This window comes from Haliaeetus leucocephalus, unplaced genomic scaffold, assembly GCF_000737465.1.
Source record: "Haliaeetus leucocephalus isolate CR32 unplaced genomic scaffold, Haliaeetus_leucocephalus-4.0 Scaffold702, whole genome shotgun sequence".
Lineage (NCBI taxonomy): Eukaryota > Metazoa > Chordata > Aves > Accipitriformes > Accipitridae > Haliaeetus > Haliaeetus leucocephalus.
The window spans coordinates 1343373-1368813 of NW_010973138.1; the positions used below are offsets into that span (position 1 = coordinate 1343373).

Sequence of the window (25441 nt, forward strand, 5' to 3'; positions counted from 1 at the left end):
CCTCCCCTTCCCCCTCCTCCCGCGGCGGCTGCGCTTTTCTGGCGGCGGGCGGGAGCGGTCGGGGCCGCTGGGTGCCGAGCTTCCCGCCGCCACCGCCTCCTGCCAGAAAGGGCCTCTTCTTCCCCTTTTGTTCGTGCCTCTGCGCCTCGCAGCAGCCCGAGAGCTTCCGCTCTGCTGCAAGGACAGCGACTGGTTATTTCTCCCCCCTCCCCAGGGTGCGGAGGATTTCCCCGACTGCTGCATCCTGATCCTCAGGCTTCTGCCTGCAGCCTTCCACGCGTCGGGAACGCCTCTAGTTTCTCTGGTTGTTGGAAGCATACTTAGAAAACCCTCCTAACGAAAATTTGGTCACCGTCGGCCTGACCAAACCAACGTGTTTTTCCACTCGTAAAAATGCAAGGGGGCATCGATGTGCTACTGGACTAAATTACTCTTGTCAGCCCCTGGCCGTGAGGCTTCTGTTTTCCTTCTACTTTGTAGTGCTACGGGCCGGTTCCAATTCGCTCGTCTGTCAGAAAAGCGATATCGGCAGCTTCTCTTGAGCTCTGCTACCGTAGATATATTAAGAACTACTCTCTGATATAATGCATTACCGTTTAACAGTATTAGTGTATGCCCACACGGCAGGCATGAAACTCCTGTACTGGTTTTATTTTCTATTCAAAAAGCAAGCAGAACTCTCCAGAAAGTGTTGAAGGTGGAGGCACTATTGGAACTTTTATAGTTAGATTATTTTTTTTTTGTTTCAGGATAGAGTTCAGAAAAGACAGTAAGTATATTGTAATGCTAAGTATGTATTCTCAAAAACATAATGAAGAGTAAGCATGTTACAGTTTTACAGTAGAATGTTTTGCTAGAGATCAGATATGCTTTAGTACTTTAATATTTCTCCCCGCTGTGAGTTGATGTTGGTTACACAGGATTGTGGAAAGAATTGGTGTTAACTATGAGCATGGGAATAATAACCTTTCTTCCAGGAGAATTCTTATGTTTCACTTACCCATGTATAGCCCATAATAGTGTTCTTGCCCTTCAGAATTTTGCATTCAGTTTTCCCAGTCAAGGTAACTAAACTCCTTATGGTTTTCTTTCATCATTCCATGTGAATTACAACAATATGTGAGAGTTTTACTGGCATTCCTAAATCAGCATAGTTTTGAAGGTGTCCTGAGATGATAGCTAATTCAAGAAAAGCTTGTGGTTTAAAAAAAATATTAAATGCTTCCTTTTAAAATTATTAACTACATTCATGGAAATGGCTTAAATAAAAGAATTTATTTTGCTTATGTGTAGTTTCTCTGTAACATGGGTTTTTCTCTTACCTGAATTATTTCAAGTATTGTGTTGGCAGCAGTCTGAGTTACCCTTAGAGTATAACTTTAAACAGGTGGTTTATAAAACATTAGGTCCGTGCAACTGTATCAGCTTTAAAGCAGGTATATTGCCTAGATTAGAGGGTTGCATGAACTAAGACACAACCATATAGCTCATAGTGTAACTTTTCAGACTGTTTTTCACATTATTTCCCATCACCCAGTGAAACCGATAGACAAGAATGGAAAACCAGAAGTAGTGATCGCTTCTGTCCACAGTGGTGTCATGAATGCGCTTTGGGTTTGAGTAGTGGGTGAAATCAATTAGATGACTTGCTGTGAAGTAGGGGTAAAGAGGAATGAATATAAACAGGTTTGCTGTAATACTTTCCTGTGCTGTTTTGATTTATCGTTTTTCTATGTTACTTCTCCGCATCAAGATAAAGGCATTTAGGGCATATGTTTTATTGGAATTGCATGCTAGTGTTTTCTATTCCAATATGTAAATACTTTGGTTTTTTTATTTGCAGAGTCAACTGTTCATTTTATTTCAAAATTGGAGCTTGTCGTCATGGAGACAGATGTTCTCGGTTGCACAACAAACCAACATTTAGCCAGGTTTGTTTTCCTTTTGTTTTCTTTCTTGTGGAAGTATATTCTTGCTTCTTTAAAATGTAGATTCTCAGATACAAGTGAATAATTACTGAGCTCCAGATTAACTAGTTCACTTTTGGCCCTAGTTTATACGGGTTTTTGGTTTTTGGGGGATATTCCATTTGCTTCTCCCAGCATTTCTAATTATCTCCTGTCACCCTTAATGGCTGCAGGAAGCGATGCTGTTGTAAGCTTGCCTGTAGTAGAGACCAACCAGTGCTAACTTTCAGGTGAGTGTGCCTTCTCAGTGGTGTTTAGGCACTTAAACCATCCCAGATCTTTTTAATCACAAACAATGTTCCACCTGTCTCAAAGGTGTGAACTTAAGTCTTTTATGCGTATCATAGAAGAAGACTAATTAATAAATAAAAGCAACTTGTCTGTCATTACATTCGCTCTCTGACCAGGCTCTTAAGTTTCAAGAATAATTTGCATACTTCCTTTGAATGTGAAAGAATTGTTTCTTGAAAACAACTTGCCTGGTTGCTGAGGGTGTACATGTCAGTTGACTTGACAGATTATTTAATCTTTGGCTATGTGAACATTGTTAGAGACATGATATGTGACTGCATGTCTGCCAGAAAAGGAAGAAAGAAAGAAAAAAAAAAGGTGCAGTGGTGATAGGGTTTTTATTATTACGAGCTCTGTAGTTTTCAGAAATTATGTTCCTGGAGAACCGTATGCTTTGCCTCTTTCTATCACTGCTGATTGTCAAGGTATACAGGTAAATAGATTTCTTTGAGAATATTGTCTGTGATAAGTAGTGCCTATGAAAGTTGTTGCATTATCAGCAGTTTTACCTACAAAGTTAAAGTTTACATAGCAGTGGAGTCCTCTGCAAGTTCATTTTAGCTGACGTGGAGCAGAATTGATGAGAATGGTGGGCTGTTGTTGATTTGGGGAGAATTAGGGAGGCAAGTACTATCTACGTGACTGGAGTTCAGAGCGATGGTGCTCATGAAGTTAAACTTTGCGAAGTGCGTAAGTGGGCAGGGGGAATTGTAGGGCAGACTGTCTAAGCTGCTGATCGATAGGGACCATTGCTGGTACTTCATCTACAAAAGCAGTCTTCCACTTCTGGGAATGTAATAATTTTTAATGTAAGTATTGTATCTAAAAAAGAATAGTGTCCATTTTCAAAACTACTGTGTGTTGCTGACCTACATGGAGAGCATGCTAAAATATGATTGGTTATTTAGAGACCTGAATTCAGGTCATTGGCTACTGGAAAAATTTCTAAATTAGACAACTTGTACAGTAGTTGTCTTCAAGTTTAAAACAAACAAAAAAACAAACAAAAAAACCCCAAACCAAACCCAAACTATGTCTTTTTTTTACTTTTTTTTTTTTGTGCGCAACAAAGATTTCCTCTGTCAGTGCAGCCTTTAGAAACTGCAGCTAGCAAAGCCAGCTGAAGTGGGTCAGCAGGGCATGTCAAATTCATCCAGTGATGTCTGGGACTGCTACAGCATCACACCTGGCAGACGTGCTGTACTGTAACGTCTCTGACATACCTGGCAGACGTGTAGGGTTCACTACAGAAATCTTTATTTGTATGCAGATTGATAATCAGCTGTGATAGAAAATAGAAGAACAGATACCTTACTAATGGGAAGTTACCGGCACAGTATTTTTATCTTGTGTTGCTATTGCTGGTGCAGCTACTTTATAGAAGAGCTGTGTTACGAAAGGTCATGCAATACCGGGTGATCAAATTACCACCAATCAGCAGAAACACTGTAACTATAAGCATGTTTCTGGCTCTCTCCAATTGTAGGCTAAAACATAGTTATTTTAAACCTGGGCCATGGAAGCACAAAGCTTTGGTTGGTATGATCATACCCATTGTAAAACAAGTGTGTGATTTTAAATGTGATGTTACAGATCTTTTACATGTTAAGTGGGCAGCTTATGTAGGTATGACATTGTTGGTCCTGTGACTTCTTTAAGCTCTGAATTCTTACTGTGACTAATAATAATGTGTAAGCTAAAATTATTTGGGGATTGCAATTCATACTAACTAACATTGAGCTTGTATTTTAAGTAATCAAATTTCAATTTTTGAGCTGCTTACAGTGATATGGACGTTTGGAATTTTTTTGTAATATTAGTTTACTAACTTAAACATGGTTTGTTTTTTCAGACAACTTGATTTTAAGAAGAACGGTACAAATGTAAGGTTTCAAGTCTGCCTGGGCTAATTCTTCAAGTAAAAAGCAGAAGGGCTAAAAGGATATTGTCCTTGTTTGAAGGATCGGAAACATGTGAACCTATGATGCTATTATATTATTTAAACAGAAATTCCACCAAGAAATTCCTGATGCACAAAATGAGACATAGCTCTTGCCTAAAAACCTTACTGTCTGGTGTAACTTTTTAGACTCTGTGGCATTATGTATTACAAGCTGTGCACATAACACTTTTTTTTTTTTTCCCCCCCTAGACTTACAATAATGAATCTGGTCTTGAAAGTTAGGCATCTCCATATCATGTAGTTTGACGTTTTAGGTTATTGTGCCTCACAACTCCCACTTTGAGGATAGCTATTGAGACAAATGCAGCTCTTTCTTGGTGGTTAATTAAAACTGTTTTCATAATATGATGGTCTGGATGCAATTTTGGAAGATATTCTGCAAATACAAAAGGAAGCCTTAAGAATAAAATATTACTTTTAGCTGTTTGCAAACAAGTTGTCTCTTTGCAATTGTCTATTATATGCACAGCAGCCAGTAGAATTCCCCTTTTTATTTTTTTTCCCCGCAGACCATCTTGATTCAAAACATCTATCGTAACCCCCAAAACAGTGCACAGACGGCTGACGGCTCACACTGTAAGTCCCACAGTTGGAGAAATTTTTTTAAAGAATGGTGTTAAAGAGCCCACTCCTAATTATGAGAAAATAATGTTGGCTTCTGAGCTGCTGACATAAAGCTGTTGCAAACAGGACAAGTGACGGAACTCTTCTTGCGCATAGATCAAGAACTTGTCAAATGTCTGCAATTCAGAATGCAGGATTGACTGCGTAAATTGGACTTGACGCAGATTCTCTTTTGCACTGCAAAGTGAAACTTGGTTGCTTAGTAACTGCATTTTTTAAAGGGTTAAACTGCAGACACTTCTCAAATTCTTGATTTAACAAAAAAAAAAATAATAGGTGTATATATGATGTACGGTAAGTTTCCCAAAACTGTGGGTTTTCTTTCATCTTAACTTTTTTAGGAAAATGGAGATTTCATGTTATGCTGTAATTATTGTATTACTTCCTTTCCTGGGATTTTGCTACTTGGAAACCATTCAGTAAAACCAAATTCAGACAAATTATTATGCTTGTAATTTGAATACTGTTTGGATGCCATCTATTACATATCTGCCTGAAATCCTGCAAAACCCCTCTATAGTAATATTGGTGAATAAAATAAAAAAAATACAATAATGGAGTATCATGAGATCTCTATTACTTTACAGTGTTAGGTTGATTCAGAAAGGTCACCAGCTAAGTGAAAGTTCTCCTTTTTGGGAGAGAATAACCACCTCTCTTTCAGCACAGACTCGGCTAAAGCGACCCTAAAGGAAACCGGTTTCTTGTTAAAATTATTTTCCATAATATAAAGTTGTTGCGTTTTGTATTTCAGACCATTGCCCTCTTGAACATTTACCGTAACCCTCAAAACTCTTCCCAGTCTGCTGACGGTTTGCGCTGTAAGTTCATACAAGTTCCTTCACTGGTTCCCTGGGCTTGATTGTCAGAGCTCAGTGTCGACTTAAGCTGGTCTACCATTTTAGTTTAACAGATCAAACTGACCACGTTTCATTAAATGTGTCCAAAACAAACACACAAGCACACAAAAAAAAAAAACCACCCAACTTTTTTGTCCCACTCACCTTCCTCCCTGCTCCCAAAACTATGAGGGGAATCTGAATACCATCTATTAAATCAAAAAGGGTTGAAATTGTACTTCCCCTGTAAAGCAGTCTTGGTTGCACTGCTTTCTTCCCTCTGCCTTTCTCCCTGCCAGTTGCCTGCATCCTAGGAATGCTTTTCTGTATGTTTTGTGCTATCTGTTAGGTTCCACTGTCTAAAAGAGCAGGCCAATGACATGTTGACTTCATCCAGAACAAATGTCCTGCTCTGTAGATGTTAGGAGAACTTGAATTTGAAACTTTTCAGACTGCATGCAGAAATTTATCCTAGGTTAATGCAGCTTCCATGTAGAACCTACTTTGGAAGAAAACACTTTGACTGACAAACACTTCCCTGCTGGCAGCTGTCCTTTTTGGATAGGTGCATGCTTAAAATTCTTTCCATGCTTTGAAAATTCAAATTCCAAAACCAAGTTGCATATTTACATAGGAAAATATATCTTTAAAAGTACTTTTGAGGAGGGGAAGGCATTTGGGTATGGTCATGAACAAATTTAATGACTCCTCATGAGGTAGGAATGGGCATAAGAAAACACACCTACTGTGAGACTGGCAGAAGTTAAATGACCAGGATTGTTGATCGGCGATTATTGATATATCATTGTGATTGAATTATCAATATTAGAATAAGATTTTTAAAAGAGAAAAAAAAAGTTTTAGGACCAAAAAGGATTGGTGTTACTTTCTAACTAATATTTCTTGTTGAAGTGAATATTGACTGTGTGGTAATAAAGCTTTGTTTGGCTATTCCTTTTTTCGACTGTTGGATTATAGACTAGTTCAGATTAGTTACCAGCATTTGATTAGACATGCTTTGTAAAATCAGCCACTAACTTAAAAGTCAACGCTGTCTCTTCTGCTTCTAAAAGTAATAATGGCCCAATTAAGTAATTTGAGTTTTTTGTCACACAATCGAGCTAGATATGTAATGAGCTATGTAAGTTTGTCTAGATGCTTAAACAGTTCTATTGGTTTGTAGGCTTTCTTGTTGCAGATGCTTAGTAGTTAATGCTGTTTCAGTAAACCAAAAAATGTACAGTTGGGTATTTCCACTCTGTCCCTAAATTCTCAATGCGCTGGTAACTAATTTGCACAGAGTTACAGCAGTTTGGTCTGTGGAGCTGTTTAGATTGTACAGCTGCAAGAAAGAGTCTTGAACAGATTCTCTAGCGTTCTAAATGTTGGTATCCAACTCTAGTTTGTCTTGACAAGCGGGTAGCTATTTAACAGAGCCTAACTGTACCTTCTGTGGTAGAGCTGGAGCTCTGTTACCATTAGGTTTGCTGAAACTCCTGGCTCCCTGGTTTTTCAATATTTGTCCCTACTTAAGTACTGCATGTATTTTAAATGGATAACTTGGGTAGCTATTTAATGCTTTTGTTGTTGTTGCTTAACTGTCTTCCTTTCTATTGCCGTCGTAGAGGATTAACCTTAGTTTTGAACAGCAATAGTTTTCCTGAGTATTTTAATTAGTAATTGGGCTTCTCAAGGTTCAGATACCGGTAGCCCTGGAATATGAATGTTTGTAAAGCCTGTGCATATGTATGCTTCCCACTTTAGAAGGACATTCAAGTAGTCATTAACTAACTGTTGCTTATGATCTCCTAATTTGACAATGGAATCTCCTTATAAGTTTTTAGCACTTGTCCATCTGGTAAAAAGTAGTTATTTCCAGTATGGCTCACAGAGCCCCTGACATCTTTAAAAAAATATATCCTTAGGTATTAGTAAGCTGTTATCAGTGGTGTTGGCAGAACCTTGGGAATATAGTTAAGTATTAAACTGTCTAGAAATACTGGTTTAATGTTTGATATTCCTTAATCTGCTATATAACGGTGGGGAAGAAGAAAGTTCTTAAAAGCAAATGTTTCAAATGCAGAAACATCGTTAGCCTAAACTATATAACAAATGCCCCGTAGCCTTCTTCAGGAGATGAGCTGGGTGGAAGAAAAGTAATTACAGTTCCAGAGAGTGTGTCTGGTTAATATTAGAGCCTTTGAAGAAAAATGTAAAGTTTGTCCAAATGGTAATACTAGCCAAATACAACTGAGCCCAAAGCATCTTTTTTTTTTTTTTTTTTGTAGCAGCTAGAAGTGAATAAACTCAGCGTTGTTGGCTCGGTTTCTTGTCTTTCACGTTCTGTGAACTAGAACAGTAGTGTTTGTAATTTAAAGGCTAGAATATTTTTCTAGCATAAAATGCAGGGTTCATTTTAAAACTGCTCCGCTTGATCTTAATAAACCACGTAACTGCTGAAGAGCTAATACATTAGGCTTTAATGTATACAGCTTCATGTAGTTTAAAATGCTGTAGACTGGAAGAAATAAATGAAATTCATTTTTATATTCTTAATGCTTTGAAAAATCAGCCAAACTTACATTGTTTTTTATAGCAGCAGGCAAGCAGCGCTCATTTGTAAAGTCCAGCTTGGAGCATGAAAATAATCTAACCTGAATATATGGCTGGCTTGTCTTGCACTAAAAGGTGTTCTGCAGGACTACAGAAAAATTAAGTGATATTCAAAATTAAACTAGAAAATTGCTCTCTACTGCAAAGCACTATGGTACCCTTCTTTGAGGGCACTGAGAAAAGTGTGTCATTTCAATAACTATTTTGAGCAGATTTAAAAAAATATTCTGGGCTATGTTACATTGTGAACTCTTAAATTCTAGTGTATATGCTGGAGAGGTGGACATGTTAAAATGAAATTCTGCCTTTAGGAAGAGGAACACTAAATTGTAATAATGCTTTAAAATATGCAAATGTAACAAAGCACTTGCCTTCTGTTTAGGTAAAAATGTTGGCAGATAGAGGGTGGGACTGTACATTTAATTTAAGTGATATTTCAAAGTAATTCCTTTCCCCTTTCTTTAAATTTGTGGCATACAAGTTTGGCTCTGATTAAAACTTGTTTTGATTTGATCATGTCAATGTAATGTTTTGACATATACTTTGGGGACTCAAAGGTCTTCACACATAATTATTTTTAATATTCCTATTAGTTAGCTCCATGCTATATGGTGTCTTTTATGCTCCAGACGGCCTCTCTAGATTGTTTTGTAGTATGATCAAAATCTCTTCTTCCTTGTTTGTAGGCTCTAATCGATATGACTCTTGATTTTTACAGGTGCTGTGAGCGATGTTGAGATGCAGGAACATTATGATGAATTCTTTGAGGTATGTAAAAGATGTAAAAATGCATTAAAATGTTCGTGGATTTGTCAACACAGATAAGTTAGATGGATTCAGTGTACAGCACAATTAGATGGATTCAGAGAAAAGCGCTTGTTTCCTCAGGCGTTTGTATAAAACTTACAACTTTCAATGCTAAATATTTCCTGGTATAACCTTTGTTTAGTTTGGCTTTAACTTTACTGTTTATAACAGGCTTTGTTTAAAAATCAGCAACTTAAGCAATGTAGCATTTTGAGTCCATGATCCCCCTCCTTTCCTGTAAATTTAAAATATACTTAATTATTTGTATAGAAGCAAATTAAGTAAAACTATAGCATCAAGGCTTATATGTAGTGTTTTCAGTGCATCTTATGTATTCTGTAAAAACTGTATGCATAATGTTTTCCATAGCTTTTTATTGTATCTTGTTAGTGCTGTACTTAGATGGGCACAGTACAGGCCAAGCAAGTACTAATTTTAAAATCAGAAATGTAAAAAAAGGGGGGGGGTTGTTTTGCTCTTTTTTAAGAAAGGCCTTCTTTTGTGCTTACTAACAGCTAAATGCAGTACTTCTTTACTTACAACTAATGTGCTGCAAACTTTTAATTGGTTGCTTTGTGCTTAGGAGGTCTTCACAGAAATGGAAGAAAAATATGGTGAAGTTGAGGAGATGAATGTTTGTGATAACCTTGGAGATCATCTAGTTGGAAATGTATACGTAAAGGTAGGATAAAGAGAGACATGTTTATATAATCAATAGGGGTGGTATCGACTTATAATTTTAAAAGCTACTGTATGCTTGTAGATTTTGCGAGAGTAGCTCTTCAGGATATAAACTGCTCTCCAACTTCACAATATGAAGTAGAAAGAGTGAAAATGTGAATGGGATCTAAAAGAAATTTTAAAGAGATGATGAGAAGCTTTCTTGATAGTCAAAATCTGTGTCATTTTCATAAACATTAACACTTTTTTTTTTTTTTTTACATTGTTATAAACAGTCACCACTGCTGGATTGTTTAGTTTGCCAGGATTAATTTGGGGTCTGTCTTCCCATCACACTGCCTTTTAAGCACTTCATTATGAGCAAAGGTTAATTCGCAACAGGTGTGTTTATTTTCAACAGGTGCATTTATTTTCTAACTTCCCGGTTAAAGAAAACATCTTGTAAACAAGTTAATTTGGCAGTAGCTGGGTGGTTTAAGGTGCAAACTGGAGCACTTAAGTTTAGCTCTTAAAAGTCTTTGGTATCTTTTGAATAATGAGTACAGAGTTGTCACCTGCAGAGATTGTATTGTGTCTGCACAGTGTTGGAGAGGTGTGAGAGTCTTTGAATATTTTTACTGTACATTCCCTTAACTGCAAAGTATTTTCATACCTAAAATTCTCAGCTGTGTAGGTCCTAATCAGAAATAAGTTGTTTTTAAATTTGAAATTCCTTTTCACAGTAAAACACCTGCAAATTTTTAAGTTTTACATTCATCATAAAACAGGATCAGATTTTTGTAAATTCTAATCTAAATGAATGAGAGCTTCAGTTCTTATGCAGATTTCTCTTAAATGTCATATCTTTTAATACAAGCCACAAAACTTGAAAGACCAAATAGAATAATTAAGATGTCAATGTTTTGATTAGCTCTGAGACCTGATTAATGAAAAGCTAGCATCTTTACCCTTGATTTGATGGACTATCCCAAGAACTGTGAAGTAGCTTCTAGTTTGATTACTAGTCCTAAGCCTCAGATACTGCATAACTGATTTGATAGGAATGTTTGATCTACTTCTGTTGCTTCTCTGTAATGTGAGAAAATGTTAATTTTGCTTTTAGTTTCGCCGTGAAGAAGATGCGGAAAAGGCTGTGATTGACCTGAACAATCGCTGGTTTAATGGACAGCCCATTCATGCTGAGCTTTCACCTGTGACTGACTTCAGAGAGGCCTGTTGCCGTCAATATGAAATGGGGTAAAAAGTGACTCCCTCTTTGCCAATGACAGTATCTTTGAAATTGTTGCACTGACAGGGTGATTGCTTGGCTGTGGCTTTTATGTGTAAGAAGAAAACCACTTCAGACAATGTTAAGATGGAGTACCTGCAGTGAACCTCTTGGCTTTTGCCATCTTTTTAGGATTTTGATCTAGGGAGTCAGTGTCAGTAAATGATGCTTGCAATTAATGGGTTTTAATGCTAGATGTGATTAACTTTTAGATGGCTAGAGGTCCCCTAGGGCTTAGGGCAAACAGATACAGTGTAGAGCTGGGAATTTTAACTGTCTGTCTTGAATTCCGTTTCAGAGAGTGTACACGAGGAGGTTTCTGCAACTTTATGCATTTGAAGCCCATTTCTCGAGAGTTAAGACGTGAGTTGTATGGGCGTCGTCGTAAAAAGTAAGTTTGCTTTTAAACACGATTAAAACAGGTAAATTAAGGATCAGTTGCTGAAAATTCTGAAGGCAAATCTTTAAACTTAAGTCCTCTCTTGTTTTTTCTAATGCAGTTCTGACACATGCCAATGAAAGGGCATCATGTAAAGCTGGCAAGTGGCCAGTTTAGAACAAAGGAATTGGTTTTTGTTTAAAAAAAAAAAAAGTTAAGGTGCTTGCTCTGCGGTGCTGTGGGTGCTGAAAGTTGATGTGGCTTTAAGAGAAGGCAGGCTTCAAGAAGAATATTGACTGAGTTACTGAGTACATAGGACCTCCTGTGGTTCAAATCTCCAAACTGCGAACTTAGAGGCAGACATTATTTGGGAGAAGTATTGCTTTATGCCTTTTCTCTATTTTATTCTCTTCTAAATGTATTTGCTCATGACTTCTGTTAGAAGCAGGCTACTTGGCTAATGGGCATTTTGGCAGGATCAGATTGGCCACTTTCAGCATTATGCACAATCAAGCATATCTATAGATTATATTCAGGGCTCAACCTTATTTAACAGTTAACAGCTAACTTTTCTAGCCTGTATTCATTCCTTAGTGTTAGTAATAGGCAGTCACTGTACTGAGCTCACTTTTTGTTAACGCTAGCCTCACAGTGTGACCCTTCTTGATAGGAATTCTTAGTAAGCCAAAGGAATAGTGATATTGCTTAATGGCAAAAAAAGATTTGATAAATACATTTTATTATTTATTTATATTAAATTACTTATTAAGGTACCTTGTAGAAAGGCTTATACCACTGCTGTTACTATGATACCTGTCTTGTGGATGGTTCACTTTGAGCTGGATTCAATCTGCTTGCTTTTAGGACCTTGCTGTTCAGGATAGGCATATAACATTATTGAGTTTCTTTTTATCTAGAGCACAATTTTGTAGGTTTCCTTCAATCACAGAAGGAGCCTGGGATTATGAACATGTGTTTTTCTATAAATGTCTCTAATTGGCAGTGTCTTAGAATTTGTGAGGATGAATTTAACTTTGGAAAATTTAGATTGTGTTGCTTAGGCATGTGTATTTGTGCCTAAATACTTTCTGAAATATCCCAATTAAACTAATTTAAACTGAAATGTAAGCTTTTAAGATGTTTGAGTGATTTATGAAAAAGACGATGTATGCTCTTGTATTAGCCTATTAGGTCATTTTTATGACTCTGGATCTCTCAGACGTAGTAACGCTAATTAAAAGGTATCACCTTTTATTGCAAGAAAGATCAGACTTGTGTGTTTGGCTTTGGAATATGATTGTTTTACCCATAGCCCAATTTCAGTCTGTGGTAAAACAAAATAGCTGAATCCTCCATCCAGTTTTGTCTTTATTGGCGCTATTTAAATTCTTTATGCAGCTAAAGCTGTCACAGGTTAGCAGTAAGGTTTGTTATAAAAAAATTGGTTCTTGTGTCAGTGGGGTTTCACAGGTAGATCGTATAAACTAGACTGACCTGAAAGTAGTTCTACACAGAATGAAATACATAAGGTTTTTTTGAGTAGAGAAAAGGAGAGTAAACCAGAACTTTTGAATAACACATTAATTTAGTAATTCTGGACCGCTTGGTGGTATGCAAGAGTTATGTCTGTGTGTCTGTCATAGTAAAATGCCCAGAGAAGTTGTGGATGCCCCATCCCTGGCAGTGTTCAAGGCCAGGTTGGATGGGGCTTTGAGCAACCTGGTCTAGTGGAAGGTGTCCCTGCCCATGGCAGGGCGGTTGGAACTAGATGATCTTTAAGGTCCCTTCTGACCCAAACCATTCTACGATAAAATTCGTCACCACACACTTGCACCCCGAAACATCTCACTATGGAACAATATTTTGCAAACTTAAGACTTGTAAGCATTCATTTCCCAGAGCTTTTTAGTTCTGTAAGTTCTACACCTATTTAAAACTGTACTGTTTACCTGTTTTATAAAATTGACTTTTCTAAAATGCTTAAAAACATTCAAACCACTCTTTTCCTTGACAAGTGCCATATAAGCTGTAAATCCATAGTAGCTGTGTTAGCAATACATTCTGGGTGGTTTTAGCTTTCTTCCTGAATTTAAGTCATTGACCTCAGAGGCAGGGAAGATTATTTGCAAATGCTGGTGGCTTCTGGTGGGAGTGGGGGACAGAAGGAAAACAAACAAACCACAAAAAAAAAAAAAAAAAAAAAGAACTGAGTTGTAACGGCTAGTTAATGCCATTGATTTAATAGGAGTGGACTTACAGCTGTAGGCTTTTGGTGTGTGTTGTTAAGAGCTATTCATAACTGCAAAAGCAGGTGTCCCCTTCTCTTGCTTCTTTAATTAACAGCTGTGTAACAGTGCATTTGGTTCCTCTACATGCCTTCCCTTAAGTTTTGCACATCCATTGTAATGGATGACTGGCAGTGAACAGTGGAGTCTTTCAACAGTATGTGTTGACTCCTCAGTATTAAGTTTGTTACAAACCTCCTCAGGTTTGTAAATACATGATTTCACAGCCTGAGTGCCAATTTACCAGTCCTTCTAATGCCACATCATCTTTCTTCTCCCTCATTACTTATCCTTAAGTGTTCCACTGTGTGGTACTGCAAGTAAATTGCCGCATGTGATGAAACAATAAAATGTTCAAACTTTCTTTGAAGGCATAGATCCAGGTCAAGGTCCCGTGAACGTCGGTCTAGATCCAGAGATCGTGGTCGTGGAGGTGGTGGTGGTGGAGGAGGAGGACGTGAACGTGATAGGAGGCGGTCAAGAGATCGTGAAAGATCTGGTCGATTCTGAGCCATGCCATTTTTACTGTATGTCTGCTAGAAAGTGTTGTAGTTTGACCAAACAAGTTCATAATGAGATTTTTTTTAAAGATGGGCTTCTGAATAAAAAATTTGTAGTGATACAGTATTCTTTGTGTAACTTGTTTCTTGTGGGGGGAGTCTTTTTAACTGTCATTCCTCTATCTTGACAAATACCTGGATTAACTATGCCTGAGGGAAAGGTGGTAAATGTATTGGAGAAGCGCCAGTTTTTGTTTTTGTTTTTTTTTTTACTTGGGTATAATTTGAACTGTTGATGAAAATGTGTGTGTATATAATATAAAATATTATATACATAGTAAAAATAATATACTGCTTAAGAAACAGTTACATAAGTTTCCCTTTTCTGCTATGCTGTCTGCTTATTTAGGTTAGTTTAGGCACATTTAAAAGGAAGGCTGTGCGAAACGCATTTATTTACCAAGTAGAAACGCTTAGTTACAAAAATGTATGTTTGTTTGTTACCAGAAGTCTGTGCTCTGTCTTTCAATGTGACTGTGGCATTTACAATAAATCCAATTTCTTGGTGTAAAATCTAGAGCCTATTTTCTAAGCACTCTGGAGTAGTTGAGCTGCTACTCCTGGATGTGCCAGAGTTCATAGTTCAATTTTTTTTTTATGATTCCTGACTAAATTCCTTGTCTTTGGCTGGAAAGAAAGTTGCCTAGTGCAGTGTGGAAAAAAAAAAGTAGTATTTTTATTGCAATGATTCATAATAGGCAGGTGAGGTTTTTAAAAAAAAAACTTATGCTCCATGCAACATGATACATAAGATCTATTAAAGGAAATGCAAGGTCCTAAATACAAGGACCAAATTTCTTAACAGACTGATTTTTTTGTTTTTCACTCTATGTTCTCCTAGCTGTCATTTAATGAAAAGCATTTTGTTAGCATTCAGGGCATAGGAAACTAATTGGATGCTAGTGGAAAAATATTTTTTTCCACCTTTACTTGCTTTCTGATAGTCTGAAGGGCGATAAAGGCTGATGGATAGATGGCAGTTTTTCACAAATGACATCTTTCTTCTGTCTGAATTTTAATTGAATTGCACAGTAGCTATATATCACAGCTTGTGTATCTCATAAGGAGTTAAAGCTCTAATTGAAATATTGCTGGAACATCTTGAGAGACAATTTGTACAATGGCTGACTTGCAGTTTAACTTTATTCATGTCTGCTTTTATTCAAAGTGTAATGTAGTAAGAAATTTTGGTCAGTGGTCATATTTCTGCAAGACACAACTTTATGTACATGAAGCTACATAATACAATATAGCTTTCCAATGGGGGAGAGAATTTACTAGTGCTTTTTTAGTCATGAATCAGATAACTTGCTAAATGAGAAATCTGCTCCTTGATTATTATTAACAAAAAAAAAAAAAGGAAATAAATAGAAAGGATATGGAAGCATTACATAGCCAGATTAACAAACCAGCTTCTCTCTGTCTCCAAAATAAGTATAAAGCCATTTTGCTCACTGGAACTTGGAGTTGGCAAACATAATATTGAAAAATGAGCTTTTCTAAATGAATCTGCTTTGCCTCTTACAACTAAATTCTTGCACCAATTCAATTTGAATTTATTTTGTTCACATTGGATGGTTTGGCCAACCAGATTTTGGAACTTACTTTGCCAGTAACCTTTGTAAAGAAATGTATCACTCTATGTGAAGATGGCTTGGCCGCTTATGTTTTGTTGCAAGTACATAAATTAAATTATGCTTTCTTTTCACTGGAAGAAATTGAGCAGTGCCTGGCAATAAATGGCTAAACTGAAACCTGTGGTATTTCTGCTAGGCATTAGGAATTTAACTATGATAATTTAGTTCTTGCAGTTCACAGGATATTAATCCAGTTCCATTTCCTCTTTAGTGAGATTTAGGATTATTAGTGAGCTAATTTAAATCTCATGCTCAAGAAAGTGAGGATAGTATTTCCGGGTTTTTTTTTAAAAAACAGTGACTAGTATAATGTGGATACTATTTAAAAAGGCTTAAGATCATTTTTACACAGATTAATGACACAAGCAGATTTGCTCTATAAACAAGTTAGTCTTAAACTAGTGTAAATGTGTCCCTGTAACAACTTTCTCTGTTTTATCTAAACCCTCTTAAACTGCAGGTATATTTTTGTGTGAACAGATAGCAGAAGGTGATTTCTCCCTTTCTCCCCAATACAGTTTTTCTGAAGAAAGCACTCTTGAATTCCACCAAATGCATCATTTTATGGTCTGATTGCACAGCTACCCAAAAATTAACCATGTAACTGGAATATGTCAAAATGGGCACTAAAAGCAATGGATTTTACTGGATACTCAAAGGAAAAACTTGTGCATTGATCATTACCTGATCGTGTAATGATTATCTAGTGACAGCTTTCAACATATAAACTAAGCTCATGACATATCTTCAGTTAGGTTCACCAGTAAAATTCATCAAACTTGAAATTTAAACTGCACAAATTTGGCTGAACACTTCTACATGGTAGTCCAAACTATTGGTTTACCAATACAAACCAAGTGGTAATCCTACCTCCCCCTTTGATTGTCGCTCACAATGTCTTAGAGTAAATTTCTTTTTTTCCCCTCCTTCCCAAAGGTACCTACTTCTCACAAATACTTCATTGTTGACTCTCCTGTTAAACAGTGGATCTTAATTTATGGAATTCCTTTACCTCAAATAAGTGACAGCATACAGTATTTTCTGAAGTCTGAGTCAATTAGGTTGAAACTGTTAATCCCAAGTGGCTTCCTCTTATTTGTATTTGGCTCTTATTCTGTGAAAATGCTGCTTGTCCATGAATATGATGTATGTTGAGACTGTAAAACCAAATGGAGAAAACTTGTTCAAAATAAAGCCTTTTTTTATAAGAATCTGACAAAAATTATCCCTTTCTTTTAGATGGGATGCTGCTCCTTAAATGACTAATGAGGACATAGAGTACCTGTTTCAAATTCTTAGCTCTTGTCTTGAGCTGTTTTTTGAGTGACTCTTTGCCTTCTGTTTTTTAGAGCTGGTGGAGTGTGTCTTTAAAAAAACAAAACAAAACCCAAAGCAAAAAGACCCCCCAACCTCTCCATATTTAGTTGATGAAAGTTGAAGTATCAGAAGCGTGCAACTGGGGGTTAAGAGTTGGGGTTTTGTTTGGTGGTTTTTTTTAAATTTGTAAGGGTTCTGGTTGAGAGATCCTACAAGTTTCTGTTGTGGTGGTCTGTAGAGAACAAGAAGGCTCAGTTTTGACAGAAGGAGCATGTTTAATTGAAGAAATGAATAATTGAAAGGGGTTATGGCCTTTTAAAGATGATTCTTCCTAGTGTTGCATTGCTCAAGCTGCGAAACTTTGGGTGTTAATGACTGTGTCTTTTGCCACTGTTGAACATCAGCACCTTAAACTGCATCTACTGTCTTTAATACATTAGAAATGAAACTGCTTTCATAGCAGGTGGGGGAGGGGGGATGTTAATCACTCTGTTCTCCAGATGCTTGTAACTGCTGCTGCCGCTGCACTGATGACTGCCCCAAAAATCAGTCCTGTTCAGGAATAGTCAGAGCTAAAAAATGGAACTGAGTTGGTGTGCACTCACTTCAGCTGGTAAGGAAGTAATGCCTAACTGGTAAGGTTGTCAGGGAAGAGAATATTTGTAGCTGTATTTGCCACTTACTGCAAGGTTGAAGCTGAGCTGTATTACTGTAGAGCACAATCTTACTTTGGAGTGCCTGAATTTCAGTTTTTTTCAAATCAAAATTACAGCCAAATGTCTGTAGAATAAATCAAAATATCTTCATGTTGAATTGATACATGATGCATTCTAAAACTATGCACAAGTATTTCTGAATGAATCTGATTAGCCGATGTCCCCAAATTATTTTTCCTTTTGCAGTGTTCATTTTGTTAAATCCACATGTATGGAAAATGGAGCATGTCCCTGAACTATGTGGACAATCCTTCCTTGTCAGCAATGTGCTCATCAGTCATAAACATCTAATCCCCTGTTAATGCATGTCATGTTTTATTTCTTATAAAGTTGTAGCCTTCAGCAAGAAGAACCGCTAGTGAAAGTACACCGCAGTCCCATAGTACTTCCACAGCAGCAGCAGAACTGCTTTAGAAGGTTCCCGTTTTCCTGCTGGAGGTTATTGCCAAATAAGGTGTTAATTCAATTGATCTAAAGTTTCAACTGTAAATTGGATTTGTGGAATCTGGTTGAATGACAGAAACTAACAAACGAGATCTGTTGCCAACAGACTAGCTCTGGTAGCCAGTGGCTTCATTTCAGCATCTGCAAGGGAGGGGTGGGAGGGTGTGTTTATCTCACCTCTAACTGTCAAGATGCAAATACCGACTTCTTAGTAGTGCTCCGATAATTGCTGAGTTCAGTACCTTTTCATAATTTCAGTTTTGGCGTTTGCTTTCTAACTAGATTGTTTTGACAGGACCAAAGGCAAGCAGAGCAGAAAGGTGCTAAATTCTGATGAAACAGCGGGATGCGAGTGAGGCTGGGGACAGCAACTCTGGTGAGCTGGAGCTGTGTAGCAGCTTGTGTGAGTAGGGTTGCCCCTTTGATCCAAGTACCTTAAAAAGTCAGAGCTCTGCAAGCTGTTCCCACTAGGAAGAGAAAATTAGTATGATTCAGGTACACCTTTGCGACAAGCTCATGCGTTTTTGACAAAGGTATGCAGAGCGCTGTTTTCCTGAGTGCTGTGAAATCCATGCGCTGTAGGCCACTTCCAGCTCTTCGTTTCCAAAACTGCATGTTTAGTTAGGTCTGGAGGAAAAAAAAAAATAGTTTGTGCTCTAGTTTCCATGAGCCGCAGGACAAAGTGGGGAGAAAGGCAGCAATCAAGCCCATCTCCCTGCCTCTCTGTTTTTCACAGAAAAGCCTTTAGTCTACCAGGCTTAGGCCTGCTGTGCTTTTGCCAGCACCTGGCTTGATTTTGAGTCTTGCTACCTATGCAGCTGAATATTGGATGTGTTTCAGATCGTTCTCACTTTCTTCCTGGAGCTGTCTGGGATTCCGGCCAGGCGGAGGAAGGGAGGGAGCAGCTCCCGCTGCAGCCCGCGCACTGGCCTGCCTCCTGGGCCTGAGAGCTGTGGGAAGAGCCAGGGGGAGCGACTGCTCCTCCCTTTTCTACCCACCCCTGTTCCCCTTGAGAGCTAATACTGTGTGCCTCTAAGGGAAAGATGAGAGCGAGCTTCATGGATCAAAACAGTCCTGCATCTTCTATCATTTCCTCTTCCTTCCTCTCTAGTGAACACGGAGGATGCTTCCTCTCTGCTTCCTCTTGTGCTGGTGGAGGAAAAAGTCCTCAAGCTGCAGGAGGAGGAGACTTGATAAAGGGACTCTAAGGCAGGACATGAAGAACTGATTTCTGGACAAAGCACAAGTGGAGAGTGAGCAGACAGCCTTACTGACTTCGGGGTTGCATGCAACATTAATTGTTGTGTTGCTGGGCTGGGGATGGGCAAGGGAAATTCCAGAGCCAAAGACAGGCCAAAATCTGACCAAGTAATAGTCTCATTAATGTCTGGGCCAGTCTTTTCATTCTGGAGGGATTTGACTCATGATTTCTGACCCTTTCATGTGACTGTGTTAACCACAACAGAGAGACATTTAATTGCCCTCTTGCTCAGCCTTCAAGGAGGCAAGCCTTTGGTCTTTTGGGCAACTCTGTGATTCTCAAACACACGTGGTGGCAGTTGTAACACTTTACAGAAAGACCATCTTCAGCAAAGGGAATAGATCTGTAGGTGAAGAGAGCGCAGCAGGTTATGTCCTCTTTGTAGTACTAGTACATAATTTGAGCAAGGTTTGTGACAGTCTCCCACTCCGACCTGGTACCCAGGCTGGGTTATTACAGTCTGCATAGGTGGCTTGCCAGACGAGAGAAAAACTGGCTGAGTCATTGGGCTTAGAGAGCAGCAGTAAATAGTTCATACCCTCCCTGGAGACCAGTTATGAGTACCGTACGGGTCTGTGCTGGTATCTCCTGTTTTACTGTTTTTATCAGTGACTTAGAGCAGAAAGTGAGTGCATCCTCGTCTGGTTTGTGGGTGTCACCAAACGGGTAGTGCAGCTGACACACGAGAGGGCAAGGCAGTCATCCACAAGGACCTGGATGGGATGGAATTCGGCAAGGACACAGACAAAGTCCTACCCCTTGGGTGGACCAACCCCTGGCAGGGCACAGGCTGGGGACTGCTTGGCAGGGGAGCAGCTCTGCAGGTAAGGCCCTGGGGGTCACAGTGGGCAGCAAGCTGGACGTGAGGCTGCAGTGTGTCCTGGCAGCAGCAGACCAACTGCATCCTTGGTGGGATGAACAGGGACAGCCAACAGACTGAGGGAAGCGATTATCCCCCTCTGCTTGGCACCTGTTAGACCACATCTAATACTGTCTTATCGTTTTGGGTCCTCACTATGGAAAAGACATCAGTAAGTCGAAGTGAGTTAGGGGTGGGGGAGAGGGCTTCCAAGACAGGCAGGGGCTGGAGTGGTGGCCCTCTGAAGACAGGCCAGGTGAGCAGGGCTTGCTTAGCCTGGGGGAGGGATGGCTGTGGGGCAACCTAACGGCAACCTCCCTGTGCCTACAGGGAGGTCAGCAAGAGGAAAAGTCAGGGTCTTTACTGAAGTCATAAACTGAAAGAGGGGAGGTTCCAGCTGGGTGTAGGGAAAACATTTTCCCTACAAGGATAGTTAGGCACTGGACTGGCTGTGCAGTCTCTGTGCTGGGGGACCTTCAAGACCTGACTGGACAAGGCCTGTGCAACCGGGGTTGATCTCTAGATAGAGCCTGCTTCGAGTGGGAGGCTGGACTGCAGATGTTCTGAGGTCCCTTCCAGCCTGAGCAATGCTGTGGTTTGGATGTTCAACCTAAAACCTCATTGCTGTAACTTGGACCTCTTCCACTTTCTCCTACTCTGAAGGAACATGAAAAATGGTTTATCCCCTTCCTCATTCCCCTTTAGCTAAATGAAGGCAGTTCTCTTTTTTCAGTTTTATCTTCTCTGAACTCTATTTATTTCAGTCTTTACTCCTGGGTCATGTTCTTCTCTACACCTTGTTGGGCTCCTCAGGCCATGTCCCACATGGGCTGTATCTTTTTTGAAATGCAGCACTCCGGATGGGATATGGTACCTCAACAAAGCACACCTAGTGCTGAGAGTGCCATGTGTCCTGCAGACTATATTCCTGTTTGCATAACCCTGTGTGATGTTTGCTTTTTTCACAACAGCGGGGCCTTGTTGACTCACATGGAGTTTGCATGGCACTATAGTCATACTTTCCACTCTACACAACTGCTGTCCCAGATAGTGGCTACTCGAGCAGTTGATTGCTCCTGCCTGGCTCTAAAATTTTGCATTTGTCCTTATCAGCCAACTTCCTATTTTACTTTCTCATCTCATTTCTCCAGTTTGTCAAAGATCATCTTGAACTATGATTCTGCCCTCTGAACTGTTCACGGCCTCTCCCATGCAGTTAAATATGGAGTGGCTTTTCTTGGGCTGCTTTTTTCTCTCTATAGAAACATTTCCATGAGCTTGTGCGGTAGCCTTGTGCTCTGCCTTCCCAAAAGGGCTCTGGGTGCCACCAAAGCACCGTTGGTTCTTTGGGTGACTTCTTTAATCGCTCACAAAAAGCCGCCTCCACCTGATGTTCCTCCTTCAGTGATCCTACCACAACAGCATGTACCTTTTTCCCACCCTTCCTTTGATCACTGATTGCATTTGTCCAAGGGGTCTCTCTCCTTGACCTTTCAGTCTTCAGCATGTCTACTCATCACGGATACAAGAAACAACATTTTCTGCTTGCTGCTCTTAAACAAGCTGTTTATTTCTACGCTAATATTCCAGTCAGTGTCACATTGCCACTATGCTGATCAAATCATAATTTTGATTATATACCAACCCTCATCACAACTCCTTTTGTTCCTTGGGAGAAAAATAATCCTAAGTGTTGCCAGATCTCAGGAAATGGCTTAAGTGGCTCCCACTTATGAAATCAGTAGTGACCTGCTGATTTGTGGGAGTTATTTACAAGGCTGCATTGGAGTAAGTGTCCCACTGATTGGGCTCAGCCATAATGGGTCTAATTAGCAGGCAGTGGGGTGGAGAAGAGTACAGGCACCATGACTGATTTTAATGCTGCTAATGCCAATGGCACATTGTGGGTCGGTGTTGCTGTGGATATCTTTTAAGTCAGGGGGTTTTTAAGTCAAAACTCCCATTTTCTTGTAAGTGTTGCCAGTTTACCTTCAGCTGGCTGCTGCCATGGTGAAGGAGATTGAGTTTTGAGCGCAGAGCTGCAGTGCAATTACAAATCCCTCTCATTAGCCTCGCACATTATGTTCGGATAGTTTCCAATACGCCTAGCGCTGTCACTTGGTCTTACAAGTCTCCTCTGAGGTATCTGTTTTACATTTTACAGGATCTGGCAAATCCATCTGTGCTGCCGATTTCGTATCTCGACATCCATCTGCCTGAAGTTGCAGTGGTTGTTGTGAGGCTGACGCTTTTTCAGACAGAACAGCTGACTCAGTGCCTCTTCCCTCAGTCCCTCCTGAAAGGCATTAAAAGGTATGGCTCTCTCTCCTTGGCTACCCTCTGTGGGTACGACTGCAGTCTTCAAATACTTGCACCCGTTCTGTTCCAAATATTAATGGATTTTTGCTTCCCTGTGCTTTGCAACTGGGCCTTATGTGTGCCCTGGTGTCTCACAGGTTTTCTAATACCCATTTCAAGGGCCAGATGTTCTTAACATCACTGTTTTCACACTCTGCATTCCTCTAGTGCCATTCTGTAATTTAGCTGCATCAGATGCAAGCTAGAATCTGATTCCACATGCTTTTCCAATTGATGTTTTTCCAATGGGGCTAATGGTTACTTCTGCAAACCTCACTTTACATGCGTATTTCAGACATAATTAGCTAGGCAGACTGCGATTTAAAGTAAATAATTGTCCTGTTTAACAGCAGTATTTTCTAGTAAATTTTTCTTCAGGAAAATGAGAATAACAATGTGGAATTGAAAGTAGGTTTACAACTATTTTGATCCAGAAAGGGGCAGGGAAACAGCAATGTAATTTGTCATCCACATGGATTTTTCTCTCTAATTTGTGTGAATTTTTAGCCTATGTAATTTAACAGCTGCCTCAGTGTTGCTGTTTATTTAAGGCCAATATAAAATACCTGGCTCTTCTCTTGATTTGTTTTTAACTGCTCAGTGTTTTTCCTGTGTTTTTTCCTAAATTTCATCCCACATTCTAGTCATGGTCCATTTTCTTACCAGAGAGACTCTCCACTTTGTAACCCTAAGACTGGTCATTCAGCTTCAGACCAGTCACATCCAGTTGTAAAGTCTCTTCTGTCATTTTTACCACTTAAAACATCCTGTTCCTTTTTATTTTCATACAGCATGCAATGCTGTCCAAATAGCTATACTACATAGTATCTATATTGTCCTGGTTTCAGCTGGGATAGAGTTAACTGTCTTCCTAGTAGCTGGTACAGTGCTATGTTTTGAGTTCGGTATGTGAAGAATGTTGATAACACTGACGTTTTCAGTTGTTGCTAAGTAATGTTTAGGCTAAAGTCAAGGATTTTTCAGCTTCTCGTGCCCAGCCAGCGAGAAAGCTGGAGGGGCACAAGAAGTTGGCACAGGACACAGCCAGGGCACCTGACCCAAACTGGCCAACAGTGTATTCCATACCATGGGACGTCACATCTAGTATAGGAACTGGGAAGTGGGGGCAGGGATTCGCCGCTCGGGGACTGGCTGGGTGTCGGTCGGCGGGTGGTGAGCAATTGCCCTGCGCATCATTTGTACATTCCAATCCTTTTACTACTACTGTTGTCATTTTATTAGTGTTATCATTATCAGTATTAGTTTCTTCTTTTCTGTTCTATTAAACCGTTCTTATCTCAACCCACGAGTTTTACTTCTTTTTCCTGATTTTCTCCCCCATCCCGCTGGATGGGGGGGAGTGAGTGAGCGACTGCGTGGTGCTTAGTTGCTGGCTGGGGTTAAACCATGACATATATGTGCAGATGGAGACATACAGTTGTCTCCACTCCATTACCTAAAACACATGGAACACTTCAGGGTAAATCATGTTCTAAAAGAAAGCTACCTTGAATTGCTTTTCTCTTTACTGGTATTTTTTATAGATACAGAAGAAATTGCTGCTTGGACTTTGTAGAGCAACAAGCTACGTTCTCGAGACGTTTCACTCTGGTAAGCCTCTTCAGTATCTCATGCTTTCATGCAAGGATTTCGGTTTCGTTTTTTAACTTTCCACAGCAGTGTGGATGCAGCCATTGTGACACCAAACAATTTCCCAGGCAAACACCTCATCATCACATTCTCAGACGCCATCAGAAGTGTAGTAATTACATCAGAGCATAATAACTATCCGTTGTGTTGGTGCCATAAGGACTCACGGATATGAAGCCAATTTGACTAGGACGCAGCCCTCCACGAGGCTCGAGATGGCTGCTCCTTCTTCACAAGCAGCGCGCAGCCTGCCCCTGTGCCAGCAAGTGCACCAGCAGACGAGTGCCGAACTGTAGGCAACACGGGAGCTTAAAACAGGGAAAGTGTTTAGGTGTTTTCCAGAGTCACGTGTAGGGCTTGGCACCTTTTGGGATACACCCACTTCCTGATTTGTGGCACAACTACCGCTAGTGAAATGACCAGCGTGGGTCCTTTTCAGCGAGGCACTTGCCACTTACTTTCTGTGGCACCATCTCCAGCCTGTAGGTCCCAGCTGGGGAATTCACCAGCTCTTCCCTGCCCCGGGCTGGACATTTCCAGGCTTTGGCAGGAAACCGAGACGCGCCCGGGCCCTCTCTCTCGCCGTGGCTGATCCGGGTGACCCGAGATGAGGCGGCAGTGCCGGCGGGTGCCCTGACGCCGCGCAAGCCCGAGGCCTTCCCAGGGGGTTCAGGTGCCAGGGGGAGTGCCTGGCTGCGGGCCCAACCGTGCAACTCCCCTCCCAGCAGCCCCCTCTGATGCGGTGGGTTATTATTTTTTTTTTTTTCCCCTCAGATCGCAGCGGTGACCAGTAACACCCGCAGCCCTCCCTCGGGAGTTACAAGCAGTCCATGTGCCTGCTTCCTCCCTACAGGCCCGTGCCCACAGGCGGACGATGAAACGTCGCCTTCGAAGGCCGGCGCCTGGGCACGCCCCCGCCCGTC

At 40.0% G+C, this 25441-nt stretch overlaps 2 protein-coding genes across 16 annotated transcripts in view; both read left to right on the plus strand.

The window, feature by feature from the left end:
* Positions 1-189: 189 nt before the first annotated feature.
* On the plus strand, positions 190-18698 carry U2AF1 (U2 small nuclear RNA auxiliary factor 1). Of its 10 annotated transcripts, XR_775192.1 has the most exons (12): positions 688-769; positions 1844-1931; positions 2141-2197; positions 4111-4141; positions 4731-4797; positions 9016-9065; positions 9688-9786; positions 10888-11021; positions 11351-11443; positions 14088-14243; positions 17731-17843; positions 18686-18698. XR_775192.1 is itself a non-coding variant. In XM_010580250.1 (10 exons), the coding sequence occupies exons 2-10, from the start codon at positions 1885-1887 to the stop codon at positions 14224-14226; spliced, it is 717 nt and encodes a 238-aa protein (XP_010578552.1). In that variant the 5' UTR covers positions 688-769; positions 1844-1884; the 3' UTR covers positions 14227-14793. The 10 variants fall into 10 exon arrangements, 9 of the variants coding, with proteins under 9 accessions (XP_010578558.1, XP_010578561.1, XP_010578552.1 ...); XM_010580250.1 differs by lacking the exons at positions 17731-17843; positions 18686-18698 and having other exon boundaries at positions 14088-14793; XM_010580256.1 differs by lacking the exons at positions 4111-4141; positions 17731-17843; positions 18686-18698 and having other exon boundaries at positions 190-769; positions 14088-14793.
* A 6-nt stretch (positions 18699-18704) lies between these two features.
* The window catches only part of LOC104839777 (cystathionine beta-synthase-like), a 34590-nt gene continuing 27853 nt past the window's right edge, over positions 18705-25441 (plus strand). For 2 of the 6 annotated variants that reach the window (XM_010580260.1, XM_010580265.1), the window contains exons 1-3: positions 20296-20475; positions 22675-22823; positions 24413-24479. In XM_010580260.1, coding sequence (XP_010578562.1) covers positions 20374-20475; positions 22675-22823; positions 24413-24479 — 318 coding nt within the window. In that variant the 5' untranslated portion in view covers positions 20296-20373. Of the gene's footprint in view, positions 18794-20295; positions 20476-22674; positions 22824-24412; positions 24480-25441 lie in introns of those variants that run through there. The other 4 variants (XM_010580263.1, XM_010580266.1, XM_010580261.1 and 1 more) reach the window with 3 other exon arrangements.

Excerpts from the sequence above, each read along its gene's own strand:
- U2AF1 (XM_010580250.1), top strand. The coding sequence starts at position 1,885 with ATGGAGACAGATGTTCTCGGTTGCACAACAAACCAACATTTAGCCAG. Across the intron at positions 4,142-4,730 it reads TTAAGAAGAACGGTACAAAT|ACCATCTTGATTCAAAACAT; the intron begins GTAAGGTTTCAA and ends TTTTCCCCGCAG. Across the intron at positions 4,798-9,015 it reads GACGGCTGACGGCTCACACT|GTGCTGTGAGCGATGTTGAG; the intron begins GTAAGTCCCACA and ends TGATTTTTACAG.